Source organism: Sciurus carolinensis, chromosome 15, assembly GCF_902686445.1.
Source record: "Sciurus carolinensis chromosome 15, mSciCar1.2, whole genome shotgun sequence".
Taxonomy (NCBI): Eukaryota; Metazoa; Chordata; class Mammalia; order Rodentia; family Sciuridae; genus Sciurus; species Sciurus carolinensis.
Window position 1 is genome coordinate 82,273,627 of NC_062227.1, and position 18,694 is coordinate 82,292,320.

Genomic DNA, 18,694 nt, shown 5'->3' on the forward strand with positions numbered 1-18,694 from the left:
CCTGGTAAACGCAGTTGGTTTCAGACTGTGTGCTGTCTTGGGAGCTGGGTGGATGTCACTGTCCTGGTGTAAGACCTGGTGGTAGGTCAGAGAGCCACCTGTGCTGGAGCTCGAAGGTGACCCATCCATGACTGAAAGTCAGAGCTCAGAGTGCGTTTTGGGAGATCCTGCAGTCTTTGGGTTCCTATTGGAAGTGAGCTTCTGCGTGTTTAGGTGTACTTTGATGCGGAAAAGTCTGTGTGACCTGCTGCATCTCACTAACAGGTCAGAAGTGAGATGTTCCTACAAAATGATGCTTAGTTTCTGTTTGAAGTTTCCTTAGATAGGAATCTTGTACATTAGTGACAAGACATGCAGTGGGCAGATGAAACTGTCACCAAGGGAGCCCGGCCAGGCTGCTTGTCCCAAGCCAGTGACCACACTCCTTCCCAGTCTGAGGACCTCTGCAACTGGAATTTCTCATCTGCACTTAACTGTTGGGAGGCCACACAGCACGTCCACCCTGCTGTCCTCAGCCTAGAAGTAGAGAAGCTGGCCACCTGGCTACTCAACCCCAGATCAAGCCCACCAGGCCAGCTTCAGCAGCCAGGACGGATGCTGACCTGCACTCACCATTAGGTTCATATCCTGTCACTGCACTGCAGTTCCCTGGTGAGGACCCGCTCTCTCACACCAGGACAGCTGGCCATCCAGTGACAAGGGCCCGGAAGACCATAAAGGAGCAGAAAGAGGTGGCACCTGCGGGCCTGTAAAACCTGTGCCCACTCCTGGGAGCGGTGACACTCCTCTCCGCCCTCGCCTGTCCCCGCCCCTCACCTTGCTCAGCTGCGCCAACCCCGCTCTGCGTCTCCACAGGCCCAGGGCTGACTGTGAGCTTCGTCTCCCGTCTCCTATTCTTTGGCCAAGAGTAAACTTCCCTCACTGCTTGACCAGAGCTTGGTTTCTATTACTGGCCCTGCGATTCTGAGAGGGAGAAAGGACCCCGTCTGGGTGGAAGTTGTAACAAGACTAAACTGCAGATGAGCTGGGCCTATTCCGTGCCGGGTTTGCCCAATGAGGGCAGGCAGGTACTTGGGAAGGGGTGCCTATAAGTCCCAGCCCACACTGCAGACCCCACCTTGTTCTCTTTAGGATGGGCTCGGGATCTGCACTCTAGATAGGTGTCAGTCATGTTGCTCCTGGGTCCCTATGGTCTTCCCCTTGTGTCTGCTGTGTTTCAGAATGCCATGCTGTGCTCATCAGCAGTGATGCTGATCATCAGCTGCAAGACCTGCTATGACACATAAGCCTGGTCGGAGAACAAAGCTTTCCATTTTGTAATTCTCATTTATATATAAACATATTACTGATGTTCATCTTAGTTTTCCTAGTAAATGAGCTGTTTCTTGTAAATTAAAAAATTCCCATAATTAACTCTTTTCCTAACCTTAGAGTTTAGCACAAAATGTAGTAGGCATGTAATTGTTTAATTAGTTCTCTCCAGAGCTGTATTTAATGGACTTTTTGATCAAGTTTAATTTTCTAACTACAGGTTCTCATGGTCTCATGAGGATTTATGGCAAATATTAACCAAAGCCAGATATAAACTTAAACTAGGAGTTGTAGAAAGGCCAAACCCATACTATTGGCCAAAGTTACGTGTTTTCAGAAAGCCCTAGAATAAACCAAGTTTATTAGTTTAGCAGCCCTCAGATTTTTAAATTAAAACTTTCAGCACCTCAGTTGTTACTGCCGAGGTTTTGGCAAGTATGGAGTTTGCTGCTGTTGGCTTCTTTTAGTTACTTTTTTCAGAAGTTGTACTGGGTTGAGGAGAAATTCTGATGACAGAGATACCTAGCCTGTAGGACTCAACTAACTCTTCTCATCACCATGAGCCAGAGCAGCCACTTATGTTCTGTGTGGGCTGCTCCTGGGTCTCCTCGTGCTGAGGCTGTGGCCTCAGGGCTTGGAGCTCTATGCCTCCAGCACAGGATGTCTGTTCCTCCAGCAGCTGCCTTTGTTTTGTAGGCTGGGCCATTTTGCACACCTGGACAGTGAGACTTAAAGTGTTTAAGGGGAGTCCCTACAGTCACACAGTCAGTCTTCCTAAAAACTCAGTGAAATGCAGATGCATGTAGTGATGAAGCATGTGTGCCAGGTTCACTGGGTCACCAGAGCTGCTTGTCATGTGTGTATGATGTCGCTTTGTACTGGAGCCCCGTTAGGAGGGTGCCGCTGTGTCCCCTGTTCCACTGGTAAGGGTGCTGCAGCTCTGTGGCCCAGGCTCTCAGCAGAAGGCAGAGTCAGGGCTTGTGTTCACTCACTCCAGTCCCAGGAGTTTCTGTTGCTGCACTGCTTCCTTTCTCCCTCTGTCTGCTTCTGCTGCCTTCCCGAAGCGACCAGCGCCCCCTCGTGTCCCCTGCTCCTCACACTGTACTGCACTGTGGTCTTTCAGGGGTGAAACTAAGCAAGGAGCAGTTTGCAGATTGCCAGAGCTCGAAATTGAAGTTACATGCTTCAGAAGAGCCATCTTCTCTCTGTGTGCAGAACGAGAGCTGTTTGGATGGCTAGTTCTCACTGTTTCCAAGAGCAACAAAAAAATGAACTGCTTCTTATTGACATGATTTTCTGCTCATTTTTTTCCGCTAACAAGTGGTCTACAGGATGAATTTGAGTGTAGGGTCTCACACAGGGAGAACCTGAAGTATAGAATTGGTGCAGTTCAGAAGGTTTTCATCACAAACGAATTATCCTGTGTTGCCTCCTTCTCTTCCAGGAGGAGTTGTGAGACCCTTGCAGACAGACAGGCTCATACCTCTGCAAACACACACACACACACACACACTGCTCTGATCTTGGGGACCCTCAGTCTGAATGAATTCCCTAAATTGATGTGTACAGGGATATTTGAGTGACAGCATACACGTTGGTCTGATGTGGTACTTGCCAAGGGAGGTAGGTCTTGGCTCATAGAGCTCTTGTGGGGCTGGACACTGAGCAAACCTTCTATGTCCTCCTTTGAGCCTGCCATTCTTTTGTGTCCTGATTACAATTGAAAGTCACCTGCCAAGAGGACCTAGCTCAGGGTTGGCCTCGTGTGTTGTCAGCAGACCCTTCCTGAGAATGCTGTGGGGATCAGGACCCATTTACAGACATTCTGCCTAAATCCGTAGGAGACTTTCAGGAGAAACGTGACATTAGTATGCTCTTACACTTCATTATTGTAAAGACTATTAAAAAAAATCCTTAAGTCTTCTTAGGTCATCACAATCATGCCTTCTGATTTATAGTGTTAAGACATGTAAGGCTGACTTGGTCATGTATTAATGTTACACTGTTTTCTTTCAGATTGGTTTGCTGGACCTCGAGCTCAATCAGCTGACAAAGGCGCTATTTCTGGCTTTGGTTGTTCTTTCTGTTGTTATGGTAACCTTACAGGGATTTGCAGGCCCATGGTACCGAAATCTTTTCCGGTTTCTTCTTCTCTTTTCCTACATCATTCCCATAAGGTAGGTTTAAGATTTTAGAATAAGACAAATGTCTGGTTTCATAGCTAATTTTGTTGAAATTTTTCTTTCTCAGTGTGTAAGAAATTATCCAAACAAAGGTAAAGAGCAAGGGACCAGGAACCCTAATGAATCTGAGGAGTCCTTCTGTGGAAATGGTGTCCAGGGACATAATCAGTTTTGTTGGAATAACCTAGAGATTGACAGTTTTCCTGATGCAAGATGTATTGATAGTGTACTGTTCAACAACTGGGAGATATTTCTTGACAAAACATAGGTCTGAGTCTGAGAAAATTTTTTCCATTGATTGCTGATAGACTTTTTTTTTTCCAGTGATCTTGGATCTGTGTAAGTGATTGACATTTTAAAGTCACCCATCTTTGAAAGAGGATCTAATCCATCCTTCAAGTTAGATGAGTTGAGGAAGGCAGGGTTTGTTTACATGTGAACCATTTTCAAAATGATGACCCGTATAACTACAGAGTGTGATGCAGGTAGTTAATATCAAATATCTATTAATACTTACAGACATTTACAAATCCACTTTACATATTTGCAAAAATGATCTAAGAAAGATATCCTTGATATATATGATTGAAATTATTTAGATGAATAATTGAAACCTAGTGAATCCTGGATGAAATGAGAGTCTAGGATAGTCGTCTTCTGTAACATAGAATGGAAGAAAACTGGACAGACTACTTAGCCCAAGGGCAAAGCACTTGGAAAAGGAAGACATTCATGATCAGGTTTCTCTAACCATCTCTCTGAATGGCGTCTCCCTCCTTCACTCACATCGCACGCTGGGGCTGCAGTTCATTCGTGCAGTCTGTGCCACTGCACCCTCTTGGTGTGTGGCTACCTGGAGCGCTCTTGTGCCCTCTGAACTGAGAGCACCGCCTCTCCTTCTGCCATAGCAGTGGCCCCATGAAAGCTCTGGTCTGTAGGCTGCCTCTCAGGGTCACAGAGAACTGGCATGTGTCCACAGCCATTACCACTATTCCCGGAACCACTGCTCTCTGGACCTTCCTCCCTTGCTGAGGCCAATCTGGTCCCTGCCGTCTCACTCCAGCTTACAGACCTTACTTACTATGCCCCTGCTGTCTCTGTGCTTCCCCATGGTCCTGCAGCACAGCTGTGCCATCAATGCTGTCCCGTCCACTCATCTTGCACTTAGTTCTTCTTGTCACTCAGAGTTCACCTAAAGACCTCTTCAGACAGGCCTTCAGTTCCAAACAAGAAGCATCAGGCACTCCCTGTGCATCGCTGTTGCAGTTCTGGATGAGTTGTCGACCACTGCTTTCCTGAGCTGAGCTCTGTGAGGGGAGGGGTCCAACGTGGCACCTGGCTCTGTGCTGGAGCTAGCACTGTGGTTCGTGGGAAGAGCTCCTGAAATACTTAGGACTTCTCTGCTTTGGGAAGCTAAGCACGTGTGAACTTTCACTGTTGTCACAAGCATGTATTCCATGCCGTAAGTGTGCCCCAGGAACCTGATCTTTGTCCCCAGAACACCCACTGGGTAAGCAGCCGTTTACAAAGTGTAACCACAGAATCACACACCTGCTCTCTCCAGCTGTTATGCAGAGTGCGCTTCCTCAAATGCAGTGGTCCCTGATGTGGTCCCAGCATTGATGCACTCAAGTGTGCATGTCCTGCAGTCTCATCGCCCTCCACCAGCGTCACTGCACAAACGCGTCTTTCCCTCCGTTCCTTCATTCCCTCCATTCCCACACACGCAACCTTGATCTCTGCTTTTACATTGCCGTTTCTCATGGGAGAATGCGGGCTAGACACCAGGTGAAGGAGAAAATGAAAAGAACGACTTGTGTCCCCTGCTTTTCTGTTTTGGCCTTTAAGAAAGCCTGCCTCTGAGAGGCAGAGCTGGTGTCCCCCAGGTGGGTCTGTACCTGTACCTTGCAGAGCAAGGGTATTCCAACTTCCTAGGTATGTTAGGGGACACACTGAATACAGCCCTTAGGGCTCTGTTAGACCAGACACTCACTTTTATCAGAGTTCAACAACACAAAATGTTGTTTCTTCCAGAACCCCAGGGCATTTTTATTCTTGTTACTGTTTGCATGGGTTTCTTTATTTCCCCTTGTCATTTGTCAAGTCTAGCTTTATATATTTTGAAGGTGTGTTATTAGATGTTTATGGGTTTAGAATTGCGCTTCTTTCTGTGAATGAAAATCTCTTACACAGAGCATACAGCTAGGTATATTTTTGTTGCTTTTTTTTTTTTTTAATTCCATACCATGATCTTTTTTTTTTTTTTTTTTCAAGTTGTAGATGGACATAATACCTTTATTTCATTTATTTTCATGTGGTGCTGAGGATTGAACCCAGTGCCTCACATGTGCTAGGCAAGCACTCTACCATTGAGCTACATACAACCCCAGCCTCCCCATACCATGGTCTTTATTTGACATTTATTATGATTATTTATTTGCATTTATATGATCTTATTTTTAATTTGTCCAGTCTCTATATTTTTCTTTTCTTTCTTGTGTCTTGTATCTTTTTGAGTTGTTTTTTTTTTTTTTTTTTTTTCCTTTCAATTCCAGTTTTTCCTTTTTATTTAACTTGGAAGTTATGCCCCGTATTTCTGTTCTTGTGTTTCCCTAGACATTTTACCCTGAATGTATAGTGAAGTTTAAAGCTGCCTTCATCTTTCCTTTGCTCTCACACCGTGCAGGGCCATAGAGTATGTTAGCTCTGGCACCGCCTCCCTCCCGTCTTGCTGATGTATTTTTCCTGGGCAGCATCTGACTTTGATTTTGGCTCCTGATCAGCTGGTATTCAAGGCTCAGCAGACCTCTGGGCACCCAGCTTCTCAGCATTAGCTTAGTAGTGAGGCTGTGTACGGTGAGTTGCCCTGCACATCTGTGATAGTCTTCCACAGATGGGAGGAAGGTCTTTAAGCAGTGCAAATTTCACTTTCAGAAGAGTGTCATTGGCGATAATGTTTGAAATAAGACTTGGGAAAAATAACTCTTACCACTCTTGTCCAGTCTGACTGCATTGCTTACACATGAGAAGGCAGGAAACAGTGCAGGGCCGCATGTGATGCAGGTTGTGGTCAGTACACAGTCAGCAGCAGTGTGAACTCAGGGTGAAGGCACAGACTGGTCCAGTGCCTGCTCCTGTCTTCCAGCTGGAGGCGCTGGCTGCAAACACAAGACGCAGCACAAGTGTTCATATGGTAGTAGATGCTGTTTCAAGTTGCAACAGCAGAGGGCAGCTTCTGTGGCATGGCAATCACTGAGCTGCAGTCTGCATACTGTCAGCACCTGGAAAGACACTGGGAAAGTGTCCAGGACAGTGGGAACCAGAGCTCCAAGGTAGCACTGTATCTGCTCAGCAGTGCCTGGTACTGCACAGACTCCCCTGCTCTTGCTCCCCCAGCTACTGTGCAAGGTGCTGTTCCTGTCTTTGTCCAGAGAGCGTCCTCTCTCCCATCTGTTCCTGGGAATTCCCAAGCTTTTCTTGTTTCTTTCATTGATGTTGTTTTTCTTCATGTAAGCCGATGCTTCCATTTCTGGAATGTTCTGTGACATTAGGGTTCTGTTTCCCAGTACACATTTTTCCCTCTTATCTCTAGGCTCTTTTTATTGTAGATTTTTAAGGAAATATTTTATTTCTAATCTCCAGTCATTTCTTTTTTTTAGTAAAATAACAATATAACAATTTCCCCTTTATTCAAAACAGGTGAAATTAATTGCAGTTGTGAAAGTTAGCATGTAAGCATTTATAAACTTAAACTGATTTTTTATTTTCATATTTGAATAATCACATACATTTCTAGTAAAAAATAGAAAATAATGAGAAGATATAAGGATGATCTTACTATCTCTAGATAAATTATGTAAAAACTTTTAGATATTCTTATAGACTTAAAGTCATGAATACACACATTTAAACATCTTTTATGTATATATATAAAATCTCTCCACAAACACCCTTATTTTAAATCCATGCAACCTTGTTTAATATTTGTTTACAGAATGAGGAAGATAACCAGGCTTTCTGCAAGTCTTTCTGGGGTAGTTTTTTGGTAGTTTTTTGGTTTTCCTGTTCTTTTGATCACGTTGAGTCAAGAGTGAGGAGATGTACGAGGCAGGATTCTTGCGTCCCCTCTTGCAGCTGCAGAGTGCCCCGTCCTACTCTCGCAACATTCCTCCCCTTGTTTCCACAGTCCCAGAGTGCAGTGCTGCAGACGGAGCAGGCAGGTTTGAAACATCCAGTGTCAGAAGAATGGGACACTGGTTTAGGGAATTAAGGTTTACATGTGATTAAAGCAGGGGTTTTTTTGGCGGGGGCGAGGGGGTTGTCTCCATAAAACATGGATAACAATACATTTTAGTATTTGTTAATGTGGTTTTGGATTTCATAAAGAATAAGAGTTTTTAATGCATATATTCTTTCCTTTTACGAAGAACACAAACCTGAAAAGTAAAGTGCTTTTTTCTCTATTGTCCTGTCACTCTTAAATGGTTTTTCAAAATTTCAAAAGCTGAGCTATTTTATAAAAATTCCTCTGCATAGAGTAAAATAATCATGAATTACTTAAGATGGTCTACATCATCTTCCAAAGGAAAATAAGGTGCAACTTTTACTTTGCAATTCTAAGATGAATGTTTGTTCCCGGGTCCTGTGCATCTCTCATTACCAGGTGAACTGTCAGAACTCTTTACTGCACCCCAAAGTCCCCACAGGGCTGCGACTCACAGTTTACTTTTCTCCGTGCTTCGAGGTACTGCATAACATTTTAGCTGTTTTACCAGTGGTGGGCCCAACGATTTCTACTGCCACATGAGGCCTCTGTGGGCAAAATAGAGGCATAAATAAATAAATAAACAAACAAACAAACAGCTGACAAAGTGAATTCGTGTCCCTCCTGAGAAACACCTAAGACCCTCTTGTAGAGGCAGTGACTGCTTCAGGTACCAGAGTTGAAGGACTGTGTGTGTCCATTGGAAACAGGTTTTCCTTTCACTTTCTGTAGTCAGGAGGCTGTTATCCTGCGGTGGGGTGCCCCGGACACATGGTTTAAGGGTGCTGGTGTGCTGCTCAGAGCCCTGCTTCTTCAAACTGGGCGGTGTCAGGTAGCTGGCACAGCCCGTGGTCCTGAGTTCATGGTGAATCTTCCCACTTTCCTGAAGGTGCCTTGAAGGAACTCCTTAGCAGCTTCATCAAGTTATTCCTCAGATGAGGTGCCCTTTCTGAGACATTTTATGAGTTTTTGCTAACATACCCAGTGTCCTTTCTTCCTTATTTTCCAGGTAGAGTGCTTAGTGAAAAGGGAGCGTGCAGCTTCCTTGGACTTGGGTATGGTCTTCGGGTGTTGATTTTGGGGAGATAATTTGCAGATTGCAGTCAAAAGGTAAGAAGGTATTAGTATCAGGAAAGTCCGTGTTTGGAAAGTGCACTGGAGAGAAGGCCAGACTACACTCGCTAAAGGGATAAATTAGGTCCATGAATCAAGGCTGCAACTTGGCTGTCTCGGCAGAGACAGGAATATGGGGGAGGTTACCCTGTAAAGATGTGGGCCCTCCTTGGCATTCACAGGAGGCCTCACAGAGTGGTTGAGAGTGTTGTATGACTGAAGGGAACAGACACAAGGTGAAACAAGAAACCTGTCAGACTTCGGAATTCTGCCATCAGGAAACAGACTGATAGAGCTGCTTGGTTGCACACAGGTGCTTCATTCAAGAAAAGGAAGAATGGCTCTTCAGCAGAGTAGAGGGCCAGGGAGCCATGGACCCAGAGGCCAGAGGACCTTTCTCAGCTCTTGCTTCCTAATGGAATTTGCCCCCCTGGATTTCAGACTTGCTTGGGATTGTTGCCTGTCCTACCATTGTGCTTTGGAGACAGATGACTTGTTTTGTGTGTCCACAAGCTCATAAACAGGAGTTTTGCCCAGGCTGGACTGTGCCCAGAGTCTATCCATGCTTAGTGTAAATAGTGTGGGTTATAAGACCTGAGCTGAGACTTCTGAGCTGGTGCTTTTTAGATGAGATTTTGAATTTAGTATTGAGTCTGTAAAGGGCTCAGGCATTTAGGATATTGGGATGGGGTGAATGTATTCTGCATGTGAGACAGATGTAACTTGGGAGGCTAGAAGGCAGAATGCATGGGTTCAGCAATGGGCCCTAAAATACATGCCTACCTGAAATCTGGGGGTGTGATCTTTCTTGAGGAGGGCTCCTTTTATATTATACCATGATTCATATCACCTGTTTTTATATTCTGAAAACATGTTTTTGGCATGGTTATACTCATTTGTCCCATTTCTTTCTTTTTTTTCTGAAATAAGATTTCATGACAGCTTCTGTATTAACCTTTAAAGCAGATCTCTAAGCCCCATATAAGACTGGCGTCTGTGTCTCTCATTTTACAAAATATTGTTATTTCGTTATTCATGTTTTGTATTTTATAATTAACTCTCAATGATTCACATATTAATTGCCAAATGTTACACTAAACACAGATTTTAGAATAACTTAAAAATTCAGTTGGTAACATGGAAGAAAGCCAGAAGTCAGTATGCAGTGGTTGAAACATAGGAGTGCTTTTCTTTTGTGGAGACATATGATCATATCACAATTTTATGTCCTAAAATGTTTCCCAGAAGATATTCCTATTTTTATTGTGAAATATAGCAGAGATACTGAAAAGTGTAAGTGCATAAAACAGAAAATACAAGTAAATACACATTCTTATAAAATAAATGCCCATCTTCCAGGATCAAGTAGAGAATATGATCCAAAAGCCCTCTGTCTCTTGGTCATAGTTCCTTCCATCTCCTTAGAAATAATCACTATTCTGCCTTCTTAAAAAGTTATAGTTAACCAAGATTTTGTTTTTTATTTATCTTTAAAGTTATTTTTCCTGTGGTCTGCTTCAACAGCCTGTTTTGCATTGTTTCCTTTTTACATGTATGTTTTAAATGGATAATGGCTATTCATGAGATACAGGGTGATGCTTTGGTAGGTGTCCCTGGTGGTGTGCCTCTCTCAGGGTTAACTTTTCCTTGCTTTTTCTGAGCTTTGCCACCTACAATTGCAAACATAAACACGATTTAGCTGTTCCTGTTGCACCTGTTTATATCATTGAAATCCTACTGGATATCTTGGTTTTAAGTCTTGTGTCTTTAACATGACTCCATAGTCAGATTCATCTGTGTTACCTGCATTCATTTTTCATAAGTGCATCATCATCTTTTATGAACATACTGCAGTGTGTTTCCATTCTTCAGTTGGCGGACCTTGGGTAAGTTCCAGTTTTTTTGCTGTTAAAAGCAACGCTGCTACTAATGTTTATGAACATGCATTCTCCTGCCGTAAACCCTCTAGAATAAGGTGTCACTTGGCTGTGGTATTCACCAAATTTACTAGGATGATGAGAAACTTGTTTAAAGTGGTTGTACCAATTCAGCATTCCAGCATCTCTACAGAGAATAGTCCACATCCTTAGGAGCACTTCATAAAAATTTGTTTCTCATTGCGGTTTTAGTTATCCTCTGCCAGACTGATAGTAAGAATAAATAACTGTGCCAGTATATATTGGCTGTTTAGATTTAATCTCTTTTGCTAACTTTTGTCTGGCCTTCTGGGTAGTCTTAGATACTTATATATTCTGGATGCTTGTTCCTTTGCAGTTATATTTTGCTGGCATCTTTCTCAGTCCTGTGGTTCAACTTTATTCACTAGGTGAACTTTTGAAAACAAAATAGTTGTTGACTTTACCTGGTAGAGTTCATAAATAAACCCTTCTGTAGTATTAGCACTGTTCACTGCTTACAAAATCCTCCTCCTCCTCCCCAAGGAGATGACTCGTCCTTCTCCATATCTTCTAGAAGCTAAATAGTTTTTCCTGTGACTGCTTCATGGGCTGTTGCTGCTGTTTGCAGTGCTGGGCATCACAGCCAGGGCCTTGCACCTGCTAAGCCTGTGCCCTGTCACGAGCTGCACCCCCAGTCCAAGTTGTTTTGGCATGGCGGGTAGCAGAGCTTTCAGATCCCCTTCCCCTGCCCTTTTTCAGAATAGACTTCCTCAGTGCCTGGGGTCACCCTGTCATGGATCAAGCATTCCTATGTGCAGAAGCTGTTTGGAGCTCCTACTGTGCTCCCTCGATCTGTTTGTCTATTCCTGATCAAATGACAAACTGTCTTGATTGATGTACCTTTGTTTATGTAGAAGTCAGTATTGGCCACCACACCCTTTTCTTCTTGTATTTCTTAAAAGCATTTTGACTTTTCTTGGCTATGACTCTGGTATATCTCTCAATTTTTTAGTTATTCTCAAAAGTTTTTCCATAGAGCTGGCCCTGGTGGCACACACCTATAATCCCAGCAGTTCAGGAGCTGAGGCAGGAGGATCCCAAGTTCAAAGCCAGCCTCAGTGACTTAGCAAGACCCTGTCTCAAAATATAAAATTGAAAAAGTTGGGGGTGGGGTTGGGGCTAGGGATGTGACTCAGTGGTTAAGCGCCCCTGAATTCAATCTCTAGTATAAAAAAAAAAAAAACTCATAGAATTATTGTATAACTCTTGGTGGAGCAATACTTAGATGTTTAAAAAATGCTACTGTAAATATCTTTTGTAAAAGACTCATTTCCTATCTCTTTGTTGCTGATGTGAAGAAATAAATTTTATTTTTGTAAACTGAATCTACAATATAACATCATTAGTAAATAATGAGAGCTTCATTTTTTGTTTCTATTCCTCATGTGGTTTTTCTTTTTCTTACTAAGCAGAGATCTTCAGTTTATTGTTAAAAAAGAAGTGATAATGGGGCTGCAGTTTTAGCTCAGTGGTGGAGCACTTGCCTACCACGTGTGAGGCACTGGGTTTGCTCCTCAGCACCACATAAAAATAAATAAAATAAAGGTATTATGTCCATTTACAACTAAAAATATTTTTTAAAAAGAAGTACTAATAATGAACATCCTTCCTTTGTTCGCAAAGGACTCTGAATAGTTTATCACTTTCATATCCTGTACATTTTTATAGGAACCCTTCAATATATTAAGGAAATTTTTTTGTATTTCTGTTTTAAGAGTTATTTTCAAATCATGAATATTTACAAATATTTTTTCTAAGTGTATTGATAACTTCGTGTTTAAACTTTTATTTTTTAATATATTAACGTGATAAATTTTATCAATTGCCTTCCTAATGCCATACCAAGGGAAGCCCAACATGATCATGGTATACTGCCTGTTTTAGTCAGTGTTTTTGATGTTGTGACCAAAAGACCTAACAAGAACAGCGTAGAGGAGGAAAAGTTTATTTTCCAGAGTTCAGTCTGTAGCTGGCTGACAACATAGCTCTGGACCTGAGGTGAAGCAGAGTATTTTGTCTTAATGGGTGGTGGAGGAAAACAGCTCAGGACATGGCACCAGGAAGCAGAGAGAGCTCCACTCACCAAGGACAACATATAAACCCCAGAGGCACACCCCCAGTGACCGGACAGCCACACCCCTCCTGCCTGTAGGTATCTCCCAATTAACCCATATTAATGATTAATGCACAGTTAGGTTAAGGCCCATACCCTGATCATTTCACCTCTGAACTTGCCACATTGTCTCACATGTGAGCTTTTGGGGGCACTTCACATCTAAACAATAATACCACCCATTTGTGTATTATCAGATTCCTTGTGCCTGTCTTTTCTGTGACAATTTTCTCTTGGTTTATGTGCATGAAATTAACTTGCAATTTGCCTTTCCATGCCCTTCTTTTGGAGTTGAGTATCCAGAGTATGCAGTCTCATGAAACAATGGTGAATCTTCTCTCATTTTGTCGTCTTTGAATTTTTTTAAATTAAAATTGTTTATTCTTCGAACATTTACTCATCAGAAAGACAGTGTGAGCCTGAACTTGTCACTATGGAAAGATTTGACAGATTTTATTTCTTTGATTGCTATAGGGCTGCTCAAGTTTTTTTTTGTTTTTATGAATCAAAGATTTTAAAGAAATAAATCAACTATATCTAAATTTTCAAAAATTTTCACAAGTTTGTTGGTGTTTTCTTGTTATCTTTTTAAAAAATTTTAAAATTTGTTAGTTACACCTAAAAGTAGAATGCATTTATGCATTCTGATAAATCATATGTGAATGGAGTATAATTTCTTATTTTTCTTTTTTTTTTTTTTTTTTTTTTTTTTTACTTTTTTTTTTTTTTTTTACTTTTTTTTTTTTTTTTACTTTTTTTTTTTTTTATTGTAAACAAATGGGATACATGTTGTTTCTCTATTTGTACATGGCGTAAAGGCATACCATTTGTGTAATCATAAATTTACATAGGGTAATGTTGTTTGATTCATTCTGCCATTTTTTCCCTTCCCCCCCTCCCCTCCCACCCTTCCCCTCCATCTATACAGTCCTTCCTTCCTCCATTCCTGCCCCCCTCCCTAAACCCAACTCCAACCCCAACACTAACCCTTCCCACCCCCATTATGTGTCAACATCCACTTATTAGCGATATCATTCTTCCTTTGGTTTTTTGAGATTGGCTTATCTCACTTAGCATGATATTCTCCAGTTTCATCCATTTGCCTGCAAATGCCATAATTTTATCATTCTTTATGGCTGAGTAATATTCCATTGTATATATATACCACATTTTCTTTATCCATTCATCAATTGAAGGACATCTAGGTTGGTTCCACAATCTGGCTATTGTGAACTGAGCAGCTATGAACATTGATGTGGCTGTATCTCTGTAATATGCTGATTTTAAGTCCTTTGGGTATAGGCCAAGGAGTGGGATAGCTGGGTCAAATGGTGTTTCCATTCCAAGTTTTCTAAGGAATCTCCACACTGCTTTCCAGAGTGGCTGCACTAATTTGCAGCCCCACCAGCAATGTAAGAGTGTACCTTTCTCCCCACATCCTCGCCAACACCTGTTGTTGGTTGTATTCTTGATAATTGCCATTCTAATTGGGGTGAGATGGAATCTTAGGGTGGTTTTGATTTGCATTTCTCTTATTACCAGAGATGTTGAACATTTTTCCATATGTTTGTTGATTGCTTGTACATCTTCTTCTGTGAAGTGTCTATTCATTTCCTTAGCCCATTTGTCAATTGGATTATTTACATTCTTGGTGTAGAGTTTTTTGAGTTCTTTATAGATTCTGGAGATTAGCGCTCTATCTGAAGTATGATTGGCAAAGATTTTCTCCCACTCTGTAGGCTCTTTCTTTGCATTGCTGATAGTTTCCTTTGCTGAGAGAAAGCTTTTTAGTTTGAATCTATCCCAGTTATTAATTCTTGCTTTTATTTCTTGTGCTATGGGAGTCCTGTTGAGGAAGTCTGGTCCTAAGCCAACATGTTGAAGCTCTGGACCTACTTTTTCTTCTATAAGATGCAAGGTCTCTGGTCTGATTCCGAGATCCTTAATCCATTTTGAGTATAGTTTCGTGCATGGTGAGAGATATGGGTTTAGTTTCATTCTGTTGCATATGGATTTCCAATTCTCCCAGCACCATTTGTTGAAGAGGCTATCTTTTCTCCATTGCATATTTTTGGCCCCTTTGTCTAGTATGAGAAAATTGTATTTATTTGGGTTTGTGTCCGTGTCCTCTATTCTGTACCATTGATCCACCTTTCTATTTTGGTACCAATACCATGCCGTTTTTGTTACTATTGCTTTGTAGTAGAGTTGAAGATCTGGTATTGCGATACCCCCTGCTTCACTCTTTCTGCCAAGGATTGCTTTAGCTATTCTGGGTTTTTTATTCTTCCAGATGAATTTCATAATTGCTTGCTCTATTTCTGTAAGGTACATCATTGGGATTTTAATTGGAATTGCATTGAATCTGTATAGCACTTTTGGTAGTATGGCCATTTTGACAATATTAATTCTTCCTATCCAAGAACATGGGAGATCTTTCCATCTTCTAAGGTTTTCTTGAATTTCTTTCTTTAGTGTTCTGTAGTTCTCATTGTAGAGGTCTTTCACCTCTTTTGTGAGATTGATTCCCAAATACTTTATTTTTTTCGAAGCTATTGTGAATGGGGTAGTTTTCCTAATTTCTCTTTCTGAAGATTCATCGCTTATATATAAAAATGCCTTCGATTTATGTGCATTGATCTTATATCCTGCTACTTTACTGAATTCACTTATGAGATCTAAAAGTTTTCTGGTGGAATTTCCTGGTTCCTCTAAGTATACAATCATATCATCAGCAAATAGGGATAGTTTGAGTTCTTCTTTTCCTATTCGTATCCCTTTAATTTCTTTGGTCTGTCTAATTGCTCTGGCTAGAGTTTCAAGGACGATATTGAATAGAAGTGGTGAAAGAGGGCATCCTTGCCTTGTTCCAGTTTTTAGAGGGAATGCTTTCAGTTTTTCACCATTTAGAATGATATTAGCCATGGGTTTAGCATAGATGGCCTTTACAATGTTAAGGAATGTTCCCACTATCCCTATTTTTTCTAGTGTTTTGAGCATGAAGGGGTGCTGTATTTTATCAAATGCTTTTTCTGCATCTATTGAAATAATCATGTGATTCTTGACTTTAAGTCTATTGATATGGTGAATGACATTTATTGATTTCCTGATGTTGAACCAACCTTGCATCCCTGGGATGAAACCCACTTGATCATGGTGCACTATCTTTTTAATATGTTTTTGTATGCGATTTGCTAAAATTTTGTTGAGAATTTTTGCGTCGATGTTCATTAAGGATATTGGTCTGAAATTTTCTTTCCTCGATGTGTCTCTGTCTGGTTTAGGTATCAGGGTAATATTGGCTTCATAGAATGAGTTTGGGAGAGTTCCCTCCTCTTCTATTTTCTGGAATACTTTGAGAAGTATTGGAATGAGTTCTTCTTTAAAAGTTTTGTAGAACTCGGCTGAGAACCCATCTGGTCCTGGACTTTTCTTTGTTGGTAGGCTTTTGATGACTTCTTCTATTTCATTACTTGAAATTGGTCTATTTAAATTGTGTATGTCCTCCTCGTTCAGTTTAGGCAATTCATATGTCTCTAGAAACCTGTTGATGTCTTCGAAATTTTCTATTTTGTTGGAGTATAGGTTTTCAAAATAGCTTCTAATTATGTTTTGTATTTCGGTCGTGTCTGTTGTGATATTTCCTTGTTCATTCCGAATTTTAGTGATTTGGGTTTTCTCTCGTCTTCTCTTTGTTAGTGTGGCTAAAGGTTTATCAATTTTGTTTATTTTTTCGAAGAACCAACTATTTATTTTGTCAATTTTTTGTATTGTTTCTTTCGTTTCAATTTCGTTGATTTCAGCTCTCAGTTTAACTATTTCCTGTCTTCTGCTACTTTTGGTGTTGGTCTGTTCTTCTTTTTCTAGGGCTTTGAGCTGTAGTGTTAGGTCATTTATTTTTTGAGTTTTACTTCTTTTATTAAATGCGCTCCATGAAATAAATCTTCCTCTAAGTACCGCTTTCATAGTGTCCCAGAGATTTTGATATGTTGTTTCTTTGTTCTCGTTTACCTCTAAGAATTTTTTAATTTCCTTCCTAATATCTTCTGTTATCCATTCATCATATAGTAGCATATTGTTTAATCTCCAGGTGTTGGAGTAGTTTCTGTTTTTTACTCTTTCATTAATCTGTAACTTCAATCCATTATGATCTGATAGAATACAAGGTAGTGTCTCTATCTTCTTGTATTTGCTGACATTAGCTTTGTGGCATAATATATGGTCTATTTTAGAGAAGGATCCATGTGCTGCTGAGAAGAAAGTGTATTCGCTCTTGGTTGGATGGTATATTCTATAAATGTCTGTTAAGTCTAAATTATTGATTGTGTTATTGAGATCTATGGTTTCTTTGTTCAATTTTTGTTTGGAAGATCTGTCCAGTGGTGAAAGAGGCGTGTTAAAATCACCTAGTATTATTGTGTTATGGTCTATTTGGTTTCTAAAATTGAGAAGGATTTGTTTAACATATAAGGATGAGCCACTGTTTGGGGCATAGATGTTTATGATTGTTATATCTTGCTGATTTATGCTTCCCTTAAGCAGTATGAAATGACCTTCTTTATCCCTTCTAACTAACATTGGCTTGAAGTCCACTTTATCTGAAATGAGGATGGATACTCCAGCTTTTTTGCTGAGCCCATGTGCATGGTATGTTTTTCCCCATCCTTTCACCTTTAGTCTATGGGTATCTCTTTCTATGAGGTGAGTCTCTTGCAGGCAACATATTGTTGGATCTTTCTTTTTAATCCAATCTGCCAGTCTATGTCTTTTGATTGATGAATTCAGGCCATTAACATTCAGGGTTATTATTGAGATATGATTTGTATTCCCAGTCATTTGGTTCATATTTAAAATTTTTGACACATCTTGGTTCCTCCTTTATTTGACAGTTCCTTTAGGATAATTCCTCACTTTGCTGATTTGCTTCTTTGTTTTTATCTCTTCCTCATGGAATATTTTGCTGAGAATGTTCTGTAATGCTGGCTTTCTTTTTGTAAATTCTTTTAGCTTTTGTTTATCATGGAATGATCTTATTTCATCGTCAAATTTGAAGGTAAGTTTTGCTGGGTATAAGATTCTTGGTTGGCATCCATTTTCTTTCAGAGCTTGAAAAATGTTGTTCCAGGCCCTTCTAGCTTTTAGGGTCTGGATTGAAAATCTGCTGATATCCGTATTGGCTTCCCCCTGAATGTAATTTGGTTCTTTTCTCTCACAGCCTTTAAAATTCTGTCTTTATTTTGTATGTTAGGTATTTTCATTATAATGTGCCTTGGTGTGGGTCTGTTGTAATTTTGTGTATTTGGAGTCCTATAAGCCTCTTGGACTTGATTTTCCATTTCATTCTTCAGATTTGGGAAATTTTCTGATATTATTTCTTCAAATAGATTGTTCATTCCTTTGGTTTGTTTCTCTAAGCCTTCCTCAATCCCAATAATTCTCAAATTTGGCCTTTTCATGATATCCCATAGTTCTTGCAGATTCTGTTCATGATTTCTCACCATCTTCTCTGTTTGTTCAACTTTGTTTTCGAGGTTAAATATTTTGTCTTCAATATCTGAAGTTCTGTCTTCCAGCTGTTCTATCCTATTGGTTGTGCTTTCTATGGAGTTCTTAATTTGGTTTATTGTTTCCTTCATTTCAAGGATTTCTGTTTGGTTTTTTTTCAATATCTCTAACTCTTTATTGAAATGATCTTTTGCTTCCTGAATTTGCTCTGTTAACTGTCGATTGGTGCGATCATTCAATGCCTGCA

General features: G+C 40.6%; 1 protein-coding gene across 4 annotated transcripts in view; it reads left to right on the forward strand.

The window, feature by feature from the left end:
* Atp9b (ATPase phospholipid transporting 9B (putative)) overlaps positions 1–18,694 on the forward strand; it is a 254,531-nt gene that overhangs the window by 152,172 nt on the left and 83,665 nt on the right. For all 4 annotated transcript variants that reach the window (XM_047526605.1, XM_047526603.1, XM_047526604.1 and 1 more), the window contains one exon: positions 3,328–3,488. In XM_047526605.1, coding sequence (XP_047382561.1) covers positions 3,328–3,488 — 161 coding nt within the window. The remainder of the gene's footprint in view (positions 1–3,327; positions 3,489–18,694) is intronic.